The sequence below is a fragment of the Anoplolepis gracilipes genome, chromosome 4 (genome assembly GCF_047496725.1).
Source record: "Anoplolepis gracilipes chromosome 4, ASM4749672v1, whole genome shotgun sequence".
In the NCBI taxonomy this organism is placed as follows: Eukaryota; Metazoa; Arthropoda; class Insecta; order Hymenoptera; family Formicidae; genus Anoplolepis; species Anoplolepis gracilipes.
In genome coordinates, this window is record NC_132973.1 from 3,036,427 (window position 1) to 3,060,846 (window position 24,420).

General features: G+C 29.8%; 3 protein-coding genes and 1 long non-coding RNA gene across 8 annotated transcripts in view; 2 read left to right on the forward strand and 2 right to left on the reverse strand.

The window, feature by feature from the left end:
* Positions 1 to 6,700: 6,700 nt before the first annotated feature.
* LOC140664865 (SET and MYND domain-containing protein 4) lies at positions 6,701 to 10,570 on the reverse strand. The gene is made up of 11 exons (XM_072890440.1): positions 10,242 to 10,570; positions 9,684 to 9,927; positions 9,346 to 9,523; positions 8,889 to 9,234; positions 8,556 to 8,805; positions 8,123 to 8,457; positions 7,936 to 8,009; positions 7,738 to 7,850; positions 7,337 to 7,652; positions 7,075 to 7,237; positions 6,701 to 6,956 (listed from the first exon to the last, which is right to left on the reverse strand). Exons 1-11 carry the CDS (start codon positions 10,394 to 10,396, stop codon positions 6,812 to 6,814), a joined length of 2,319 nt encoding a protein of 772 aa, XP_072746541.1. The 5' UTR covers positions 10,397 to 10,570; the 3' UTR covers positions 6,701 to 6,811.
* Positions 10,571 to 11,946: 1,376 nt separating this feature from the next.
* LOC140664671 (uncharacterized) lies at positions 11,947 to 14,853 on the forward strand. Of its 2 annotated transcripts, XR_012046486.1 has the most exons (4): positions 11,947 to 12,021; positions 12,655 to 12,726; positions 13,010 to 13,056; positions 14,762 to 14,853. It is a non-coding gene; the product is annotated as an uncharacterized lncRNA (long non-coding RNA). The 2 variants fall into 2 exon arrangements; XR_012046485.1 differs by lacking the exon at positions 11,947 to 12,021 and having other exon boundaries at positions 12,257 to 12,726.
* Positions 14,854 to 14,871: 18 nt separating this feature from the next.
* Ns4 (Nucleostemin 4) lies at positions 14,872 to 17,878 on the forward strand. Its single transcript, XM_072890001.1, has 5 exons — positions 14,872 to 15,291; positions 15,768 to 16,093; positions 16,178 to 16,823; positions 17,034 to 17,456; positions 17,623 to 17,878. The coding sequence occupies exons 1-5, from the start codon at positions 15,201 to 15,203 to the stop codon at positions 17,859 to 17,861; spliced, it is 1,725 nt and encodes a 574-aa protein (XP_072746102.1). The 5' UTR covers positions 14,872 to 15,200; the 3' UTR covers positions 17,862 to 17,878.
* A 28-nt stretch (positions 17,879 to 17,906) lies between these two features.
* LOC140664669 (otoferlin) overlaps positions 17,907 to 24,420 on the reverse strand; it is a 38,449-nt gene continuing 31,935 nt past the window's right edge. For all 4 annotated transcript variants that reach the window (XM_072889997.1, XM_072889999.1, XM_072889998.1 and 1 more), the window contains 10 exons: positions 23,902 to 24,263; positions 23,278 to 23,463; positions 22,260 to 22,992; positions 21,662 to 21,832; positions 21,093 to 21,262; positions 20,490 to 20,808; positions 19,754 to 19,952; positions 19,460 to 19,678; positions 18,964 to 19,064; positions 17,907 to 18,880 (listed from right to left, as the gene is read on the reverse strand). In XM_072889997.1, the coding sequence (XP_072746098.1) occupies positions 18,700 to 18,880; positions 18,964 to 19,064; positions 19,460 to 19,678; positions 19,754 to 19,952; positions 20,490 to 20,808; positions 21,093 to 21,262; positions 21,662 to 21,832; positions 22,260 to 22,992; positions 23,278 to 23,463; positions 23,902 to 24,263 (2,641 nt within the window). In that variant the 3' untranslated portion in view covers positions 17,907 to 18,699. The remainder of the gene's footprint in view (positions 18,881 to 18,963; positions 19,065 to 19,459; positions 19,679 to 19,753; positions 19,953 to 20,489; positions 20,809 to 21,092; positions 21,263 to 21,661; positions 21,833 to 22,259; positions 22,993 to 23,277; positions 23,464 to 23,901; positions 24,264 to 24,420) is intronic.

A 24,420-nucleotide genomic window follows, 5' to 3' on the forward strand; every position in this document is an offset into this window, starting at 1 on the left:
TAACTGCGATTGCTTCCTCGAATGAGAGCGAGCTTGAATCGAACGACTCGCAAATGGCACGGCGCCGGTTACCGGCGAAATCGGATATGCCAATTCGCTCGAACATCCGTCAATGCGGACGATTATCTTGTTTTCGAGCCTGCCTCATCCTCACGCTAATCCTTAACCCATTGCACATTCGCGAAATTAGAATATTAACGACGAATATCGTCATTGGCGTCAGAGACTCTTCCTGTATGTATTCATGAATCACCATATTCATGAATTAATGTCAGATTTGACACCAGTTTTCCATATTTATTAAGATGTGATACGATTCTCCTTCTAAAGTTACTCCTTATTAATTTATTAATTCAGCATGTATAATTAATGAAATGATTATTTTAATTAAAATAATATTCGCCAATTTTCTTTGAGGAGAAACGAATTAATTCGAATCTTTTCGATCACTTTTTGCATCCCTCGGAAATTTTCGCAGTGATATGCAAAAACTGTAATGACTGAAATGTAAATGAGGTGTACGAATAAAAGTGATGGAAATGCCGTTAGTGGAAGGTAGAAGCCAAATTTTCCGTTTAAAAGTAAGAACATTATGCAAAGGTTATGCATTTGTGTACCTTTTGGTGAATAGTTTTACTTTCACGACAAAGCTTCGCATTTTAAAACGTTTGCTTGTAAACGTTTTTTTTTGTCATTGCTACCATACGTCAATCTACAATGTAGTGATGTAGGATCGCGATTTACAATTCGTAGTAAACTTATAATGTTGCAATATGTATTACAGATGTATTACATTTCCGATAGATTAAATTTCATTAGAATTATTGTTGTTATAATTATTATAAATTAATTATATAATTATAATTTACATATTTATATTCCTCAAATATATATATATTATTTGAACACTTAAAAAGAAAGAATTTCAAATTTTTATCAAGTAAATTGCAGAAAGAGTTTGGAATTTATATCAAGTAAATTGCAAAGTAATTGCTTGAAACAAAACTTATCTCTGTTTTCGGAAACCATATGAAAGTTGTATTTATTAATTGCTCACGGTCAAAGTTCTATATGGTAATTAGTTATTTTATCAAGTAAATTGCAGAAAGAGTTTGGAATTTATATCAAGTAAATTGCAAAGTAATTGCTTGAAACAAAACTTATCTCTGTTTTCGGAAACCATATGAAAGTTGTATTTATTAATTGCTCACGGTCAAAGTTCTATATGGTAATTAGTTATTTTAGGAAGATATGGAATATTGAGACAACTCGTTACTTGCATCAGTAAATATAGGAAACGTAGTTGAACATGATTGCATGTTTATTGATCATGGCATACGTACACTTAACAGGGTTGTTTCTGTTTTAGTTATTTATCGATTAAAACAAGCAAGTAGTATGTGCTACATGCATACTACGCTTTATACGTTCGACTAGAACTCTAACTAGCTAAGTGGGAATTGTGACTGTAAATAATTTGCAAACGTATCCATTTTCCAGTAAAGTTTACTTCGAATCGGCAACGTATCACTATTGACAGGAAATATCTGTTTCCTGGTCGTGTAATTCATTAATAAATAAGTTAAAATTCTATTTACATGGTTGTTTTATATAATAATTGAACAATCATCTATAATAAATAATAGATTCCAATTAATTCTAATTAAAAATGTATAAATAAAAATATACAATATGTAAATATAAATATTTTTTTGTTTATTAAGAATAATATTAAATTTCAGTGGAAAAACAAATAATAAATAATCGAATTTCTATATTAATTTATTAAAAAAAATTTTAATGGGATAGTCGTGATGCTTTATCGAAAATTTAGTTTAGAAATCATTTTTTATGAAATTATTGATATAAATTGTATAAAGAATATACAATTTATTGAATACATTATTTTACATTGCATTATTAAATCATTATTATGCATTATAATATATAATTATACGTATACCTATTTATATATATAATTCATTATCGTTTTTCAGTGTAAAGAAAGTAGTAACACATGTTCTATATATTACCCAAAATTTAGGCATAATGTTGATAGCTTATTAATATTTATCTGAATCCTCATTCAAAAAAACTTTGCCTTTAATACAAAAAATATTTATCAGAATGTAAATTTTTTTTGACAAAAATATGGAAATTAAGATATTTTGATATAAAAAGAACATAAGATATATATACATATATATATAGTATAATAATCATGAAAATGAGAGAAAAATATAAGTGTGGATCCCGTAGTTTTTTCTCTACATTTATGAAAACAATGGCGTTTGAAATATAGTTGCTCTGGAAGGGATTAAAGCAGGAAATTAATGTAGAATTGGACCTATAGAGCCGTCAACATCACGCGAGACTAAAACCGCGCATATTTAGCCCCCGCTTCACGACTCGCGATATCGCGCTACTCGCGAATTTAGCGAGCCGCCGGGAAGATAAGTCCGCATAATCGCTCGTCGTGAGATTTATGCGTCCACCCGACGATAAATCCTACCAATCTAGCGGGATTACGCGCTCGTAAATTAGCGGCGGTTGACACCTCCCCAGTCCGACCGTGAATGGAAAAAGAAAACGGGTTAAAAATTTATTATTTCGCGGATTAGCATGCGTTCGTACTCGTCAGATTCATTGTGCAATCGGGAAGAGCGTACGTGCAACTGTGAAATCAATTAATGCGTTAAAGGATAATATATTTATCAGATCAGCATCCCGATTTTTACAGCATCCCGAGCATCAACATTTATTTAAATAAGTAAGAAGTAAGCTTTTTTTAATGACAAAAAATAAAATTTCTTCTTTATAAAATATATCTCTCTTTTCTTTTCTTTATTTTTTTCTCATATAATATTCTTCGACTGGTACTTTCAGTAATAAAAATTTTACTAAGATAAAATGATTGTCCTCGCTATATATGGTCGTCTTAATCTTCCTCTTCTGAGTAATTGTTTTGCTAAAACGCGAAAAGCGCACTAATGTAATCAGAATGGATTAATGTGCGATTAATGATCTGAGAATTGAAAGACCAACTCGATTAATCACTGGTGTCTAATTTCAATGTGTTAAGCTCTAAGACAATTATATACGACAAAATTCACATACACTTACGAATTATTATAAGAATTTAAAAAACCTCTATATATTGTATGTTCAATTATAATTAAAACATTTATGAAAAATATAGTACTTGTGTACGTACGTACAGTAGATACTACTGTTTGTAAAACAAAAAGATTACATATATATTATGATTTTTTTAAATAATTTGTTAAATTTTTACCATTATATAATCATCAATAATAATAAAAAGACTCTGCGATAAATTTAAATTCATTTTTGCTAAATATATACAAAAATATATACAAAAAAGAATATCATGATTGCATATACATATATTGCTATAACAATTCTCATTTTGATTATCTCCATTATCTTCATTAATTGTAAGTATATAACCAAAATAAAATAATTATACGTAAAGAGATAAATATACTCATAACATTATCTGAATATATGACTAAAATATAAAACAATAAATGCAAAATTATTTTTTACAAATGGCGATAAAATAATTAAAATTGAAATCCAAGCAATGTGTTTTTTATATACATAGTAACACACAATACAATACACAGTTATATATCTCGCCGAGTGTGAACTCGATATGAAATCCTTCGATTTCTTCGTTTTCTTGGGGACAAACTGTATGTACACATGTTGCGCGATATATTTTGTAAAATATCGAAACACAACTGTTCCGATTAATTTTTAATAATATCGATAACGGTACACAGGGCCGGCGTGACGGTGGTAAACCGCGTTGCATTTTCAGTTTTATTTTTGCACGATATAAATATAATATAAATATAAGTTACATACAAATTTTCCAGTTGTAAATATCTCATCGAGTGTTTCTCGATGTAATCCGCGAGGCGGTGTGTATACATTCCAGGGAAACATGGTAGCGAGGCAAATCCGAACGCAAAATACCGGATTCCAAGGAGTGCCCCAGGTATTCGAGCGTCAGTTTCGCACACAAGTCTGTTTATCCGAATATCCCGGAGACAAGATAGGAATCGCAAGGATGTAAATCTCGCTCTTTTACATCTAGAAACAACATGTTTCGACCGAATATTATGTCCTGCTCTATATACGTTTAAAGTAAACGAATTTATTTGGCATTCTAAGATCTGACCGACTGGTTTAAAAGAATAACTGTTTCTCAGATAGTACGAATGTTTGAGAAATAAAAATGATGAAAAAGCTGATCTAATTTTTTTCGGTTTTCTTTAAGATTGTATATACATTTTTTTTCGACCAATTTAATGAACTGAGGTAACATTATTTGTAATTTGCAAATGAATAAACAATAACGGAGATACGAAATTTCAAACTCATATTAAGTTTATGATTTTTAAATTCTTTGAATTTATTTAGAATTATATTGTATGTTTTTTTTTTTTATTTTATAAGCTGTGTATATAATAATATTATAAAATAATATTAAAAAACAGAAGAGAACATTTTTCGACGTTGCATTTTATATAGATACGACATAATTTTCTTTCTTTTACATTCAGACATTTTTTTACTATATCTTAGAAAAGAAATGCTTTATTATAGATGCCAAACTATTGACAGAAATGATCAGTTTTGCTTGTATTACATAATTCTGATTAATAACGATGCGCCAGCTATAACATAAAAATTCAATTACCGCGTTTATTCTGGTGTGCATTAAAACTAAGAGGAAATTATATTTTATGCACTTTTCGTGCCTCTCGAGATTGTTCGCGGATGCGTAAGGAATTCCTGTCACACTGGAACGGTATACTAATGAAGAATTCCTCCGTTTCAATGTCAAGTTATCGGTTTATTCGTTTGCGACGGTAATGCATATAACCGGAGAAGTCGTGTTTTATTTTACATAGTGACGCATGGGGCCATTTGCAAATGAAGCCGCTCGGCACAGTGGAGAGAATGCACTTCGATGTATTTTTAATGAAGTCGGCCCACAGACTCGAGAGCAGCTGTATATACCACTGCACAGTAAAATTAAAGTTCTCGAATGGCGGATTGTTTTAATTAGTATCGTGCATACACTCCGAAAATAACGGCAGATGATAATAAATATTTATAAAACGCATTTAAATATATTATAAATTATTATGTTTAATATGCATGAGATTTTAATAAAATAGAACCGCCCATAGTAGAATGAAAATTTAGATAAAGTACAAAATCATACAACGTCCGCACATGTGATTAGACATCGAATAACATTCTTTACAATCATTTTAAGACATATGCGACTAAATACAATATATTAGGACAATAAGCTTAAAAAATGCGTGGTAATACGTTTGCACAAGAATATTTGCAATATTCATAAAAGCTGGATACAAAACTGATGTTGCAAAAGTCAGTATCGCGAGTGTAACAGCAAGTGTCATGCAGAATAGGTACAACTATTAATAATTTTAATATTGAACAATCCAAGTAAAAGCTTTTTTATACAACGGGAGATAACCCGACAGCGAATACGTTTTCTCAGATGAATAAGAGAATCATATCGCAGATAGGTATTTCTCCAGAATAGAAACTCTACCCAAAATATCTATTTCCCAAAAAATAACTGAAAATATTTTTACATTTTCTTTCCTGAAATATACATAGCATATTCTATTTCTCAAGAGATAAATTTACTGATATTACAATATTACAAAGCGCGCCATTTATTTGCTTTATGTCACACACATATATTTATTGTAAATAAATAAGCGTTTATTTCGCATATACGTTCAATTATAAAGACGCGATATTTAATTTCGGAGAAATATAAATTCTCCTCAATTTATTTTATATTTTGCAGTTAAAAGAGAAGATTGTGAATGAATTAACCACTGACAGTTTTTAACGTGTGATCGAAAGAACTTTTTAATATTTAAAAAATTGACGTCAGACAATATTTTTATTTGATATCTTAGAATATTATTCATAATAATTCATAAACGCATTTATTATGAATATAATAAATTATCTATTAATGACCAATTCGTAGCGACGATAAAGGTATTCGACGATGCTATTTGATCGATTTCGATGCAGGGAATTCTATTACGGGCATGGTAATTACTTCCTTGCCAAACTTCGAAATTGAAGGAGCACCGGGGTACCGGAGAGACCACGCGAGCTAAAGTGATAACGATCCAATCTAGAAACCCGAACTATCTTCTTGCACAACTCTTTATGTTCATATTGTTGCATTCTGCGAGGAAATAATCTTTCTAATTACTATTCTGGTTGGGATAAATTAATATTAACATAATTTTATCATAGATAATGAAGAAAGTTGAACATAATCTCATCACGAGAGTGTAAAAGAGATGTAGATAAAGTTTCAGACTTGTCGAAGCATATCATACTATGTAAATGATAAAATTGTTCATGTAGTTTTATATTTAAAAAATCCTTAAGTCTCAGCTCTTTTTTAATCTGATAAAGTAAAAATTTATAATATTAATATAATATTCACATAAATTTTCATATTTCGTCTTTCTCTTAAACGAGAATATCATTGTTATACAAAAAATTGTTAAAATAAATTGTAAATTTAATAAACGAAAATTATATGTGATAAAAAATAATGATAACGTAGTTGTTTTGTACACACTGCATCAAAATATTATTACATCTCATTATTAAAAAATATATATGGAAAGATGAGTAAAGAATGCTTTTTTGTGCATCTTTTATTTACTCATCTATCACATGTTACAGATTGTTTACACATATATCAGACATTAAAATTTTGTAAAATGTTGAAAAGGATCACCATCTTTGTTTCAATTTCATTATAAACTTCATGCCATGGACCATAAACGATATCTAGAATTTGATGAGCATCGTTTAGATATCGTCGTGTTTTTTTCAAAATATTTCTGTAACAAGGTATATAAATAAATATAAAATGAGTATATTATAATGCATAATTTGCACAAAATACGCTAAATATTATATTTTATAAGATAATATAAATAATAAAAATGATATACTTACTTGTAAAATTTCGATGCTGTATTAGATTCCTCCTGCAAATAAGTAATGCATATATCCGTTATTTTATTTAATTCGTTGCAAAGTTCTATGCTGCAAGAACCATATCTCTCTTCAATCGCTACGATGGTATGTTCAAGGTGATTAATAGCAGGCAACCGCTGATCTAATATCAAAAAACAAACGACAAAAATGTTACTTTTTCAAGAATATGCTTTCTTCTATTTTCATTTTAAAGAACACAAAATTATTGTATGATACGAACCTATACTAGCGTATAATTTTCCCATCAAATCCAAAGTTATAATAATATCCTCATGATATTTGTATAAAACGCTTTTTCTAAGAGACAAGCATTTCTTTAACTCGACAATTGCTGCCTCCAAATTTCCTTCCCTTATATAATATTCTGTTTCTTTGAAATAGTTCTTAGCATGAACTTGTGCTTGCTTTGCTTTATATATATAAGTTAATTCGAAAACTGTTGATCCGCAATCTGAGCAAAGCATTGGAGGATCATGATCATCGCATAATAATAATGGTCCACTGCATTCAGGGCACTTTATCGCAGTAAATCTTTTCTTTTAAAGATAAACAAACAACTCTATTATAAATCAATCTAATGTAAATTTTTGAATATACATGCAAAAATGATGAATAATTTACCATAAAATTGTCATATTCTGACATTGTGCATGCTTTACAATTACAGGTGAAACAGTATTGATTTTCCAGAATTTCTTGCCTATCTGCTTTCAACATTCTTCTAAAATCAACTCCTGCCTCGCACATATAATACAAAGTAAAAATAACATAAAAATCTGATATTGATATAATGAAATTTATAATTAATTTTTAACATACCATAACAATGAAAAACTTCTTCACCCTCTTTAATATCCTTTATAGCTTTAACTATCAAAGTCTGATCTAAGAAGCTAAAAAGTAATAGTATTATGTTATTTAAATAGAAAGTATTTACATTGCTCTACATTTACTGTATACAATAAATAATTCTTTTATTTCTTGTAATTAAATGTCTATATATTACCTATTAATTATATTAGGATCACAAGAATGATTCATCATACTTGCAGAAGGATAAATTGCTGTAGCTATTCTAATTTGTTCTTCGACAAGAAGTTTATTTTCATGATCATCTGCTGTCACGTTTATCTTCGTGATAGCATGTCCGTTACAAATAAGCTGCAGTATATGCCTCAACAATAAAGAACTTACATACAATAGTTTATCGTCTTCTGTCACGAGGTCACATTTAATATTGAATTCATCATTAGAAAACTTTGATGCTAAACATTCCTTAAGATTAATATCTTTAAAAAAATCTGTATACTTTGATAGATACAATGTAAGCATAATGGCCGTCTGAAAAAGAAGAGATAACGTAAAACTTAGTTCATGTAATAAAATTGTCTGTATATGCGTATCATGCACTTTAGCTTTGCAAAAATCATGTAACTCACAATTCCATACGAAATAACGTCGCCTGGCGCAAGTTTATTAAAATTGGTCACTAGCTGTTGTACATCATTAAATTTCTCCTTATTGGCCGTAGTTGCACACACACATAATAATTTCAGAGCTAAATGTGTTATTCCAACTTGCCGCAAAAGACCCATTTGACTGGCAGGACATATCCAACGATGATGGGATAAGCATGCCTCATCCCAACAACTCATATTGCAAAATAAAGTGTCTACACACTCTGTACATCTGTATAATATGTAATATTACATATAGTGTAAAACATTTTTTTAAATTATTTTTCTCACATAGAAAAAGATAATAAAACTCACGGTACAGGAATATCAAGGCAGCTCTTGCAACAATTGTGACAATGAGTAATATCTTTATTGTTATTTACTAGCACAAAGGTAAATGCGTCTTCAACGAAAAGAGTTTCACCTTTTTTGATATTTCTATTAGCTATAACATATCTTCCTTTTGCTGGAGCATACTTTACTTCTATACTCGCAGATGCAGATCGAAAATTAGGATTTTCACCAGATTTTAGGCGTTTAAGTTTAGGTTGTGAAGGAGATTCTGTTATATTTGCAATGTTGCATGTACGATTTACATCGTTTATCTCATCAATTGTGTTTATAGATTGCAGTATTACTTCATTCATTTTCTGTAATCGCTCTATACAAATTTTATTATTTTTATTAATTTTTGATTATATTAAAAATATAAAAAAATGTCTATAATATATATATATATATATATATAAAAGTATATAAAGTGAATACTTGCCCCTCTGTTCATTTGTCATATCATATTGATTTGAATTGTTCAGTTGAGAAATAATTCGAGCAGCTTGTATTCTTTTATTTAATTTCAAGTAACACTCAACTATACGCAGATATAATTTGCCACGTGACTTCTCTGGATAGCCTAATTTGATCGCCAGTTCGATATCTTTGATGCAATCCTTTGTAAAAAAAATTGATAAATTACATTTACCAATATAATCTTATGAGTTTTGGACCATAAGTAAAATAAATTCTAAATTAAATAAGTAGCTAAACAATTGTAAAAAGCAAAAATACAATATAAATTATAATCTTTGAATATTCAATCTTATTACTTACTTCCCATCTTTCCAAATAAAACAAAGATGCTGATCTATTTGCGATTGCTACTGGCAGATCTATGGTACCTGATGGAGCATACACTGCGCTTTTTGTATATAATTTCAGAGATGTGATATAATTTTTTGATTGAAATTTTTTGTTCCCTTCTGACTTATAAGACATTGATGTCTCCAGATTTTTTCTTTCTTTCCTTGTCTCTTTTTTATCATAAAGTTTACTTAACCATGAAGATAGAAATTTCCTGCATCGTAATTAAAATTATATTATATATACGAGCATATTATACTAAATACAACAGATAATTAAGAAGCTGATAGATAATTAGAGATGATAGTTTATTAAACTTATAATTTAATTTACATCATAATAAATACAAGTGTATAATTAAAATAATTAGAAAGCATAGAGGACTCAGCTCGCCAATCAAAATGAAAATACACATACGAATATACTATAAATTTTTTATCGCGTTAGAAATGTAGCGTTTATAAAAATTGAAATCATGCAAATTGCAATCAAACTACAAATATTTTTGTTGAAGAAATTTATACTCACGTAACCTGCTGATTGGTCAATAAACGAGACATTAGCTCACTTTCGCATTTCATATTTTTTATATCATTTTGGAGCTTATTCGGTTCCAAAATATGGTTCAAGTAATCGATGACGCTATCCCAACGCATTTCGACCACGTTTCTTCCAGAATACATCGACGATAAAAAGATAAACACAATTGTCTCTTGAAAAAATAATATAGCGTGGCTTCACCCAGTTTTACCCAGTCTCAAATCGCTATTCGACAAGCACAAACACGCGACAGTTTATTGACGCAGCAGCTATAACCAGAAAGAAACTTGAGAAGCGTCAAGCTGCCAAACTACCGTTTATCATACGACACTTTTTTCTTGCAGTACACTAGCGCTAACTGGATTCATTTTAAAGTAGGTGGAACTACGTGGCTAATCTATTTTTCTATGCTATGGTAAAACGATCGGTTGGTTTATATCCGTGCTAGATCTATAATTGTGAATTTGAAAAGTACACGAAAATATTATGGATTTATTAATATATTTTATTACATATTATTTTAGTTGCGCGTAATCTGTTTTTATTTTAATACATATTACGGACAACAATAAGTATATATATTATATTAAAATATTAAGTCAAAGTATATTTAATAAATTAATATTTTTAAGAATAATGATAGAATAAAATAAAACAGAATATCTATTCTTCTCTCTCTCTCTCTCTCTCTCTCTCTCTCTTTCTTTTTCTAATAAAAGAGGAAAAGAAGGAGACAAATACGTGTGTAATATATAAGAATAATATAGTTTAAATAGTTACAACGAGAGAGAATATTTATTTAATAACATGAGAAATTTCAATAATAGTCAGTTATAATCTGTAATTGTATTTATACGCAATAAATTTTTTCTATATATTTTTTATTATTAATGTAAATTTAGTTATAAGTAATAAATATATACGCATATAGAAATTTCTATTTTTCATAAATAATCGTTAACACTAGTCAATATTTTTATTACAATATATATGTTTATTATAATGAATGTAATAAAAAAAATAGAATTGTTGTATAGTTTGTACACATTTAGTTAAAGTACTTTACGTGTTATATATTTCATCGTAAACGCATTTAACGTATAAGCTTTAAAGCGTGTTAAATGTATCGAATAATAATATCATTTTTGCGTATTTGTTAGCGCACGCGCGAAAGAGAAAAAAAGAGAGCACAGCCTTTCTTTTCTTTGACGTCATTCGTAGTAAGAGAGGGTAGAATGCGCGTACGAGACACGAGACCCGTGACAGAGCCGTGCGCCATTCATCCCGGAATCTAGCGGGCGTACTGTCAGTGTGCGCACGTGCTTCTACTCCGGCGCTGACGCTGGCACGTGCGTCTCGCGTTCGGTCACTTCGAAGTCCAGCGCGTCGTACACGTTTCTCGCGAAAATACATACTAATAATACTACGATAATGTTACGCGATAAATCTAAACGTGTTAAAATACGTCTAAAATAATTCCGAAATAACATTTGATCTTGGTGACATATAGCGCGCTTTTATTTACATTCTTCTTGGCTTCGTCGTGATCGCGGTCGTGTTTTCGTTCATATAATTCTGATTTCGATCACGAAGTTGTTATCGGAGATCGTATTTGACGCCAATTAAATGGGATTCTCTCAGCGTTGCTTTTCAGTGAAAAAGGATTGATTGAAGAAGATGTTGAATCGATGTCGTTTATCGGCGTTTATTTGGCGTTTTTTCTCAGTATCGCGGCTGAAGTGAATGCCGGCCGCGTAGGCAAACGTAGGTTCGTGTATAGAGAGATACATGAACGCGCGGTTAATATTGAGCTAACGCTCGATAATCAGTTGTTGAGAGCACGGTCTGCTTCGGCAACGGGTTTCGGTCTTAACCGATTAGAGGTCGATCGATCGTTGGAATAAATCGTTGATGGGCGATGATTTTCACTCGGTAAAGATGTCCGATCCATTTGATAAATGTTCAGATTGTTGAACATTTATGAAATGGGTGTTCCTCTTGATCCGTCTACCAGCCTTATGACATATCATGTGGACTGTCTGTATGATAGACACATATACTCATCCGAAATCGTGCCTAATAAGTTTGAGTCGGCCTGAGATGCGGACCTGCACGAACGAGAATTGAACGAACCCCATTCGCGATCGATTCCCTCGATCTGTCGTCTTCTTTCATTTCGGACTTAATTTCTCTTGCTCGAAGTTTGATCGTGCCCGACTTGTCGACTTCAAGTATGATTTTTGTGCGTGATGAAATGGGATTGATGATCGTTTCGAAATTCGGGAATGCCGTCAAACTATCGCGCGTTTTTACTTTTGTACGGTTTAAAATATTGTGTGATTTTACTATTGTACGATTTAAACAAATTAAAAAAAAGTATATCGAGGGTGTAAAACAATAGATGACGATCTTGATATCTGAGAGGAGGAAGAGGCCTAGGAAAGGCATCCTGCACCGGCGGAGCAACCCTAGGGTAAATATTATTTATACATTAATTATTATATAATATACCTTATACTTAATTTGGTTTATTTATTTGAATAATTTGAACAAGAGAAACTCAAAGATAAAGACTTTTACATAAATCTTATAAAAGTTCTATTAAAAAAAATAGATTTTTTTTAAATTTATAAAAATATTCCATATTTATTATTATACGTATCAAATATAAAATTTGGTGAGTACAATAATAAATTCTTAAATATTAATTATCTTAAACGCTGCTATAATTTGGACTTTATATTTGTATGTTACAGACAACGTAGCTTTAATGTCGACAACTTCGCTGTCGCTGTCAGTATCAGTGAGTATGACAAAAAAATTTTATTATATTTTAAAGCAACAGATTTGTATAGAGATTTGTAGATGTAGATTGATAGATTTGGAGATGTAAATTGTAGATAAATTCGTTGCTTTAATCCTCAGACGGCGGGATAGCTGCGGCGATGGCGAGCTCTGGGTCAATTTGAAACCATAGAATAATTTCTTTTTATTCTTTTATTATATTCTACGATAAAATTTTATATTAAATTTTTAGTTCTTTATTTTTTAATTTTTATTATATATTACATATTACATGTAATAGAAATACTATTTGTATATAGAAATTGAAGGAAAAATATTTTTAAATACATGATTATTACAATATTATGCATACATGAAATAATTTTAATATATTTCATATAAATATATGAATTTTATAAAATAATTTTATAGATATACAGATCTTTCATCCGTCGATAGAGGGTTTATATGCATAGTAATATATTTGACATATATATGATTATTTGTATTTTGCGACTTGATGACTGAGCGACGTGTCTAAAAAACAATACTATTATACGATCGTAATATACAAGTCGTTATATTTGCCGGTGATTATTATTAATATTAACCGGTAGTAGAACGAAAATCTTCTTTTTTGACTCGTAGAAATCGAGTCAAAATGGCCCGATTAAAAACGGTTATGAATTAAAAAATAATTATCAGTTCTGTTTTGTTTCTGTCCAGGTCTCTCATTTTAATAATACATTTATTTCATTAGATTACAAATTACTGGAAATGTCCTCTTTGCACACAAAATCTTACTCGACGAATGAAAGAAGCGTAAATTCTGTAATAATAATAATTTCGAATCTTTATTTTTTCGTTATGTATACAACTAAATCTATTGACTCTGATTAATCAAGTGCATACGTATTCGATCTCACATGTGAATTTTCAGAATCCATTTTCTCGAAAATTTAATCTTATGAGAAAATTTTGTTTTACACTCATCTCTATACTTATATTTGTATGAAAAATTATTCCCATTTTATTATATGTTATATTATATTATATGTTATATTGTGTGTGTGTATGTTATATGTGTGGCAAAATTTATTATATATTTATAACTTTTAAATGTCTCTTGTATGAAATATGTAAAATTGTATTTATAAAATAATATATTTAATAATATCAGATTCATTTAAATAAATATTGAAAAGAAGAAAATAAATCTCATTATCTGCATAAATTTTACTCTCAAACAAATTCAGTTTATTAAAAGTAAAGTTACTATTTATTTTTCTCTCTGTCTCTCTTTCTCTCTCTCTCTCTCTCTCTCTCTCTCTCTCTCTCTTTCAAAGATAATATTAATAATATTATTATATAATATTAATATTTATGTACGCGTATATGCATAATATATAATTTCAATAATTTTGTAAAAATTATTTCAATAATATATTTTAATAATAACTTATATATATATATATATATATATATATGTATATAAGTATATATTATAAATATGTAAATTCATTATATATATATAATTTTTTAATATACACATAAAATAATTTTAATAATTTCTGTAATAGTACACATAACTATTATCTATAACATGTATTTATTGAATTATTAAAATGAAAACAGATTATGCGCAGCTAAACTTAAGCAGTTTAAAATAATATATATACACATTTTCGTACTTTTTAATCTATAACGCAATTATATGAATCTAGCACGGACACAAACCAATCGGTCGTTTTTACCATGGCACCAAAAAATGCATCTGGCTATGCAATTCTAAAATGGATCCAGTTGGCGCTAGCATATTACAAGGGAAAAGTTATATGATAAACAACATCAGCGTGATCTCTTAGGTTTCTTTCTGCCTTTACATATTTATTTTCATATATAATACTAACCATAAGATAGTTCAGATTTCAAATTAACTATCTATTAATTATCGTTTAACTAACGATTGAATGATCAGCTGATTGGCATCACGTTAATTTTTTTATCGAGTATACGTACGGCTCGCCACTCGCCATATCGCGAGTAATGATGACTTTGATCATACAGTCGAAGTTAATAAATTGATAAATAAATCATATTCGATTGATTGATATTTAGAGTTGAATACTTGAGGAGAAGTGAAGAAGTTAAAGTTATAGAAATATGCCTCAAGGAAGGCGAAAAACTCCGTACAGCGGGAAAGCCAAGAAGCTGCAAATGCAGGTTAAAAAGCAACGGCAACGAATTTTGCTAGGTATTTATATCAATAATCTTTATTAAAGACTTAATGGCATTTAGAAAGTTTAGAATAAGATTTCGGTATCTCTAATGATTTTACTATTTCTCAAATGTTATCTATATAAAATGTTATACAAATATTCTGATAATTTTGATATCTCTCTCCTATTGATACATTTCTTTATTTCTCTTTATATATCATACACAGGTTTGTATAAATTTATTATTTTTGTAATTTAAAGGTAACAGAGATTTGCTTGTTTTTGGGACTAAAATATAAAACTATATTATTAAATATACTACTAATTATTAGAAAATATACATAAAAAATTTTTCTTTGCTAAAATATATTTACTTTTATATATCTTTTATTTTTCAATAAATTATATTTTAACCATAAAATTACTTATCACATTTTACATCTGAAATTCTTATCATAGTGTAGATAGCAATGTATGATTATTAAAATAATAGTATACATGTTTATATTAGCAACAAATCAAGATGACGATGAGGATGAGCGCTCTAGCAATGCGAGTAGTGTAGAATATGGGAGACAAGTACAACAGATAAATAAACAACCAAAAGATAGCAAGTCTTCAAGGAATAGATATGCACTACAATTTTTTCAAGAGACCACGGAGGAATTGCGAAAACGCAAGGAACAAGCCTTAAGAAGTATTGAGCCTGTAAGCCTCATAGATCAAGAAATTTCCGACAATTATTTTCCACTTGAGATTGACATGCCAAGGCGGCCTCCATGGGATTTTAATATGACGAAAGAGCAATTAGATATAAGAGAACAGAGATATTTCACAGTATGTAGTTGCAAATCTGTTACACAAAATTCTAGTTTATGTTGAACTTACTTTTAATAAATAATACAATTCTTTTTTATTTAGGAATACTTAAAGAACATAACAGAATTAAATAGCTTGAGTTACTTTGAACTGAATTTAGAAACTTGGCGACAATTGTGGAGAGTCTTAGAAATGTCAGACATTCTGTTGATCATTGTCGATATCCGATATCCCGTTTTGATGTTTCCTCCATATTTATATCATTATGTAACAAATGAGTTGCAAAAAGATATGATTTTAGTGCTAAACAAAGTCGATCTAGCGCCTCCAGCCTTAGTAGTGGCTTGGAAGGAATATTTTCGTAGTCAATATCCAAAATTACACATTTTAATGTTTACTTCGTATCCTACTTACAATCTTCGTGGTAATACGAACAACGAGGAAGGTATAAAGAAAAGACGTCGTAGGGGAAAATTACGAATGGCTGCGGAAGGAGCGCAAAAGTTGTTAGAGGCTTGTAAAGATATTGTCAAAGATAAGGTTGATCTAAGTTCCTGGCATGAGAAAATTCAGGAGGAGATGCATTCGGAGTACGATCTAGATGATATAAACCATAAAGATAATGTAACAATAGAGAAAGAAGATACTACTTACTTTAAACACGAAAAATATAAAAATGGACTTCTGACCATTGGATGCATCGGAACGCCAAATGTGGGAAAGTCATCTTTAATGAATGCATTGATGGGTAAGCAAGATTTTTCAATATCAACAATTTTTCAGAAATACTTAATTAATACCTAATTTTATACTAAATGTATTTGATTCTAAGAGATATAAAATAGTCAGAGAAATAAAATCATATTGAGATTAATAACACGAGACAAATTTTGATATAAAACAGTTACATTTGTTACTAAATATGAGACGTTAGTATTTCTGATATCTTGTTTTACAGGCAAAAAAGTTGTAAGCGTGTCTCGTACACCCGGCCATACTAAACATTTTCAAACTATTTACCTTACGAAGACCGTGTGCTTGTGCGATTGTCCTGGTTTAGTCTTTCCCTCAACTGTGCCAAAACAGTTACAGATATTAATGGGCTCATTTCCGATCGCTCAAGTCAGAGAACCATATACGACGGTAAAGTTTCTGGCTGAAAGAATGGATTTACCGAAATTGTTGAGAATTCCTCATCCAGAGAATGATGATACGTGGTCCGCTATGGATATCTGCGAAGGTTGGGCTATTAAAAGAGATTTTACAACAGCCCGAGCGGCTAGATTGGACACGTATAGAGCGGCAAATTCATTGCTACGAATGGCGTTAGAAGGAAAGATTTGCTTGTACATATATCCGCCAAATTGGACTAGTGATAAAGGTATTATTCTCCTCTTTTTTATTGGTTAAATTATTTTTTTCGTAAAAATTTATTCAGTAAAGTACATTATTGAAAATACTGTTATAATTTAAAATTTATGAAAAGATACTTGAGAAATTATGTTTGAAATAAATTATGTAAATAATTTTTGATGGATTTTTTCCAGAAAAATGGGAAAATCATTCAGATGTTGAAATAGTAAGATGGATTCAAGCTAGAAATCAAGGAGATGGTCCCGATACACCTGAATATATATCTTCTGAAGACGAAGAAACATACAACGAAAAGCAAGAGCAAAGATCTTCTCGAGATGCAACGAATAATGATTCAACAGAATCGTCGAGCGACGAAAACGATATGCCGCTTGTAACTAATAAGTTCTCAGCGTTATCTGCAGAACAATAAAGTGATTTATTATTTTACGCTTTTCAGATTTTTTATTTTTATCCCTTTTTACACACATATATTCCTTTCTTAATGTACAATGAGCAATCTGATGATAATGAATAATAGTCGGCTGATCTTTGTGTTTTCGCCCGCGAAACACAATTATCATTATGACAGAACATTACAAGTAAAAATAGATCATTTTGTACAAGCCGCTACTCTACTACATTTTTCGTTTTCTCACAGTTATTTCACTGTGTGCATGAATTATTTACAATGTAATTCTAGTTTGCATCTATTCTGGTGTTACTTTGGTCCACTATAAACTGATAGTCGAATAAAGATTTTTTTTTAACTATAATAAGCTACATCATTGCAACTTGTACAGAGACAAAATATACGTTAAAATCATCTACAACGGTACATTTTTACATAATAAATAATCACTACTATCCTATAACAATTATAATCTGAAACAATGTAAGAGAGATAAACAATTTTTATCTTTTCGAAAAATATTTTGTTCACTTTGGTATTTTATACAACGTGGATATTTCTCAATTGCGATTTTTATATAAGTTGGCTCAGAGAAACATCCTGTATTCATTAAACCTATTGAAATCCATTTATATTTAGTCTAATTTTTATTTATCTAATCGCTATAAAATAATTTTAATTTCCTTAAGTCAATATCGTTAAAGAAAAATTGAAAAATTAATCCGATAACATATTTATATATGTTAATTTTGTGAAACGTAACAATATAGCAACACGCGATTATATATGCCTTCAAATTGTCAAAATTTGTTCTCTACATACCGGAAAAATAGTAATTATATATTGCGACGAATAGTATTTAAGCTCCTAAGATCTTTTTTACGGAATAACCTGGTATTGCGTAAAAGAATAAGAGCATTAGTATGATCAAACCGATCGCGACTATAGCCTTCAGGATAGCCCATTTATAATTGTGCCAAACTATGTATTTGATGGACTTTAGCGGATTGAGAAACCACATAAAGGACGCATCTGGTCGACTGCAAAAAAAAAATGTGAAAAATAAAAAAAGGATTAAATATAAAGGAAAACTACTATTATATAGATTTATTATTATACTAACTTTGGTTTTTCCAGTGGATCCGGTTCGTTTCTACCAAAACCGACAACATTTTTCTCAGCCTCTTCTTTTGTGAGCAAATGTATCTCAGCTTCAACCTTGCCCTATACAAAGAATATACAAAATTATTTAAATAAAATAAAATAAATTAAATTAATTAATAAATTAAACATCTTAAAATTATTAAAAAATCATAATATATATATAAAATATTTTATATCATACATGTATTTTATCTCGTTATATAACGAGATATATACTTACAATTAATAAAATACATGTATGATATAAAATATTTTATATGTATATAGATGAATTTTTTATAATCTAATGTTTAATTTATTAATTTATTTAATTTAATTTAGTTTATTGTATATTAATTTATTTAATTTAAGATGTTAATCATCTCTCTTTATCTAATCACGTAGTATATTATAAATATAAATATTTATGTAAAATATTAAAAAAATTTATTTTTTTATTAAAATTGTAAACGTACTGTCAATTCCATTTCTTCATTTTCTTTTTTTACGTAAAACGGCCACCAGCCTTTTACACGTTTCTGTTTAAAGATGTTGACCGTTGGCACAGAACCGTCTGTCTTCAACATGCTCAACGAGCAAAGCTTACTGTTCTTTGCTCCTCGAGGAAATCGATTGAGATCGAGGGTTATAGCACCTAGAAAATCGTCTGCAGAAAAATGATCTGCATCCCAGACCTGCAAAGAGCGTCGTTATTATCTATCGGAATAAGATCGTGAAAGCAACGATTATATAAATTCGAAATTATGCACCTGCAATTCTAAGCGTGCTGGTATCTTGCATTCGGTTTCGTCCCAGCTAAATAGGCTTTCTTTACGATTAATAACAATCTTTTCTTCCGCTACCAGATAATCAAATGGAAATATGAAGCGCCAATTGAAGTTTCCTTCGCCGGTCAATGATCGGTAATGAATATCAGTGGATTGACAATCTTCCGGTCCCTTTAGCCATCTGTTAAAAGCAATATAAATATGTAAAATAATTTTTTTCTTTAGGTATACAATTATATGATATATAATTATTAAATAAATGTATAAAAGATTATATTTTAAAAGTAATACGAATATTTTAAAAATTTAGAAGTTCTAAAAAAATTGAACGTAAAATGCAAAATTTACATCAAAAACATATTTTGTGACAAAGTTTTTAACATGTTATTTTTTTTAACTTTACATATTATTTCTAAAATACATATATATTTATATAAATCAAATTTATTTTTTGAAATTAAATTTAATTAATTCTATTCTGAAAAAGAGAAAATTACAAATTAATGAAAATGAATGAAAATTTTGTATGTATGTATCTCTCTTATTATTAGAATATTTAAAAAATATAATTTGTAATGATAAAAAATTCGCATTTTGATGAATTATTATTTTTAAGCTTTTTCTAATTCTAAAAATTTATTTATTTATACATTCAAGCAGCTGTTTTTAAAAAATTTAACCAATGTTTTTTTCTTTAAAAGAAAAAGGAGAAATTTACCCCTTTACATAAATATCGCTCATCTTCTCGCCGGTAAAGAAGGCGTCATCTTCCAGGACGACATCATCTGTATTCCATATTATAATTCTCAATTCGTAACTTTTGGGCTTCCTAGGTGAAATATCGATGGATCCTCCAGGTGAAGGCATGTCCATTGGAAACATGTCCACCCACATTTCCAATTTTCCCTGCTCAATTCCGGGCTTTTCCGGATTATAGAGTGGTCGGGTTTCCACGTGCTCGGGTACCAGAGCGCAACCTATTCGCGGGAAGCTGCTCCATTGATGGAGGACTGCTAAGGCAAGATGTTCTTCCATTCCTAGAAAAATAAAGAAGATTTTATATTTTAGTATAAACCAGAACTGCATTTGAAAACTTCATTAATCATATATAATATATATATATATATATATATATATATATATATATATATATATATATAATAATATATAATATATAATAACAATTAATAAATAATACATATAGAATAATAAAATGTAGAAATATATGTATAATTATAGAAATATACATATATATATAAAATTAATTTAAATCTAAAATTTTGCATATTTTTTTATATCATCTCAACATCTCTTTACATACCCTTTGTATGCACGTAAAATTCCATCTCCTCATTCGAAAGAGAAAATGTTTTTCTCCCGATTGTAACGCGTCCATGAGAATATACTGGTCCATCGATTTTGCCATCTTTGCATAATTTCGAAAGTATTTGAGTCGGCTTCATCGCATCTCTCCATTTATTATATCCATTCCTGTATCAAAAATAACATCTAATTAATATTAGATTTTATTTGCACTCTCAAATTTGGTTTTCTTATCTCGATATATGTTCACATAAATTAATAATTAATAAAGTGCTAATGTAGCGCATACATGCTTTTAAAAAGAGACGTAAGCGCTGAATTAGATTAAAGCAGATTGCGGATTGTAAAAGTAATCTTTAATTAGAAAAGCTCGTTAAAGGTAAATCACACAGCACGTATTTTGTTCTTTGCAGACTCGCTAGTTTTAAATAAATGGTTGTTACTGATGCGATTAAAAGGTCGCTCCGTTCTTAGATTACCGTATTGCGTGACACGATTTGTTTTACTCTTGAGGCCTGAAATTTATTTACCATGCACGTCGTAGAAATTGTTACTCATTAGACTCACTCGTCGTATTTTTTCGTGAGACCGCACGTAGCGCGATGTCTGCTGTAAAAGCGATTTTCTAGATCAATCTTGGTTTCTCCGATCATATCGTCCGTTCCGACCAGGTCCCAATCTAAGACTTGCACAGTGAGCAGGGAGTCTTGTGGAAACGTTGCCTCGATCTCAAAGCACCTTAAAAACGCGAATTAGCAATTAGAAATAGCCATAAATAATGAAACTTTAATTTGTTTTTCATCTTTGATGAAAATATACATGAAAGTGCAAACGTTAAATATATGCAAGAAATTAAATATAATAAAAAAATATAGGAAATAAAATATAAAAATAAACATAATAAATTACATAAAATATGAGAAAAAAAATTAATAAAATAAAAGAAAGAAAGAAAGAATCAAAAGCTTTTTTGCAAAGCATATGAACAATATTGTTCCTAATAAAGTTAGATTACATAATTTACTGGAAAAAAAATCTGTAAAAATTAAAAATGTTAATATTCTGATAAAAATTGAATTTCTATGAGCCATAATTTAATCCAAGTTCAAAATTCTTGATTGCGATATTGTATCATTGTTATACTATTATAATATAAAACACATACTTTCCAAAGACAGGATTCAGTTGTTTTGACACATAATTTTCCTTGTCGCTGATTCTCTTGCCTCCCAATTGCAAAACCACGTAGGGATCCGCCTTTCCGTTCAAATCGCAAGGATGAAGATCGTTAGCTTTAACGATGTAAACTCGTACCAGGACGTGAATAGGCTCGTTTGACGGGACACCCTGGAAGAATCCGTACTGCGGATCAAAACCCATCACGGTGTGATTCACTAGATCCTTGGGCAACGGCCATTTATAGACCTTCAGTGCACCCTTGAAACTGCCAACGATTCTTGATTCGTCTTCGGTCTCGTCGCCAGTTTTTTTGCCACGATACAGTTCGAAGGTGTGCAGCCACTCCTTGAACTGCTCAAATTCGGGCTGAGTTTCCAGCTCTCCGGGATAAATCTTCAGCAGAGCGGTCTTCTTTGACTCGTATTGGGTTTGCTTCGGGCTGAGCCTCGAGACGAATCTTGTTGCGTTCGTCGGTGATTTCAAACCGAACAACTTTTTCGTGGGAGTAATGCCGGAATTTTTTTCGCCCGAAGCAGCTAACTGACCTTGTGCGACAGTTTCGTCCAGGAGCATCGGTAACGTTCCGTTCGGCTGGTTCTGGAATATTGATTTCTCCTTGCGCAATTCTTTATTCTCTTCGATCATTGCCTCTACGGACGCGAAATACTTTGTCCACCAGTCTTGACAGCCATCTTCATCCTCTAACGTGCCTAAATCGCCTAAAATATTAAAAAGAAATCTGTTATATTTAATTTTATTTAATATTATACATATTATATATATATATATATATATATATATATATATATATATATATATTATATTATTAAATATTATATTTAAAATTAAATATAATATATAATTATATATATTCTTTATTATAATTAAAATATAAAATATTACTTGAAAAATATTATTAAGAATATATTAGTTAAAATATCTCAATTTTATATAATTGACTTCAACTAAATATATAATTAAATATAGCTTTCAGATAAATATACCTATGCTGTTGTCATTAGCCAAGCTCTGCTTCCTGCGTATATTTTGTTCCGTTTTGTCCTTCTTTGTAGAACCATTTATTATATCGTATCCGAGAGTAATGATGGTATCACCGTTATTAGATTCCAAATCGGTCAATGAATCAGGCAATGATGTTTGTTGATATCTTGATTTAGATGGATCAAGAGCTACACAAAACATATAAAATTTAAAAATTAAAGCGCTAAAAATAATGCAGTTCTAATTCAGAAACACACAACAACTATATATAAACAAATTATATACTTACAATAAAATTAATTCAATTCAATAATTTCACAAAAAATAACATTTTAACTTTATTTTTGTAACTACCACTCAAATATAGTATTATAATGAGCAAAGTAATTTATTACTTAACACAGAAGTATATTACATATTTTATAATTAAAATAAATATTGTATTATATTCTCTAATAATAGAATTATTATTCTCCGGTAATGATAAAATTATTACTCTCATTTTATCATACCCATTTAAATTATGTATATTAGTTTTTCCATTAACTTTTCCATTTATTGCACAAAGTTCTATTATTACAATTATAAAGCATTTCATACCATATCGAAATTAATTACACAATTACCCGTATACTGTAGCTGATATAAGCTCTTCTTTCTCTCTTGAGCATCCTTTGCCCTTTTCGTCAAAGGATAATACATATATTTGTGAATCGAATTGATGGTGTGAGTACCGACCAGGGTGTATCTACCAAAACTTCGACAATCCACCGCTCTTATAGTCAATGGCGGTCGATAAAGCTCCTGCTCGGGAAGTTCCAATTCCAGAAATTTAATTGGCGTGTTGAAATTGGGGTTTTTCTTCGCGTTCGCTATGACAGACGAGTAGAGAATGTGGCCGGCGCATTCGACATCCACGCGCGGTTTATCGACGGTTAAAAGATGAATTCTTTTCAAATCTCGTAAACCCCAGAAAAGCACTTCGATTCTAAAACCATTAATTACGATTAATATATCTACATAGTTGTGTAAAAACAATTTATTCTTATAAATTTTTTTCTTTCACATAAAAGTTTGGTACTAAAAACATTAATCATATACGATGACGTTGAAGAGGAAAGCGCCCACGCGTTTCTATAGTGTTG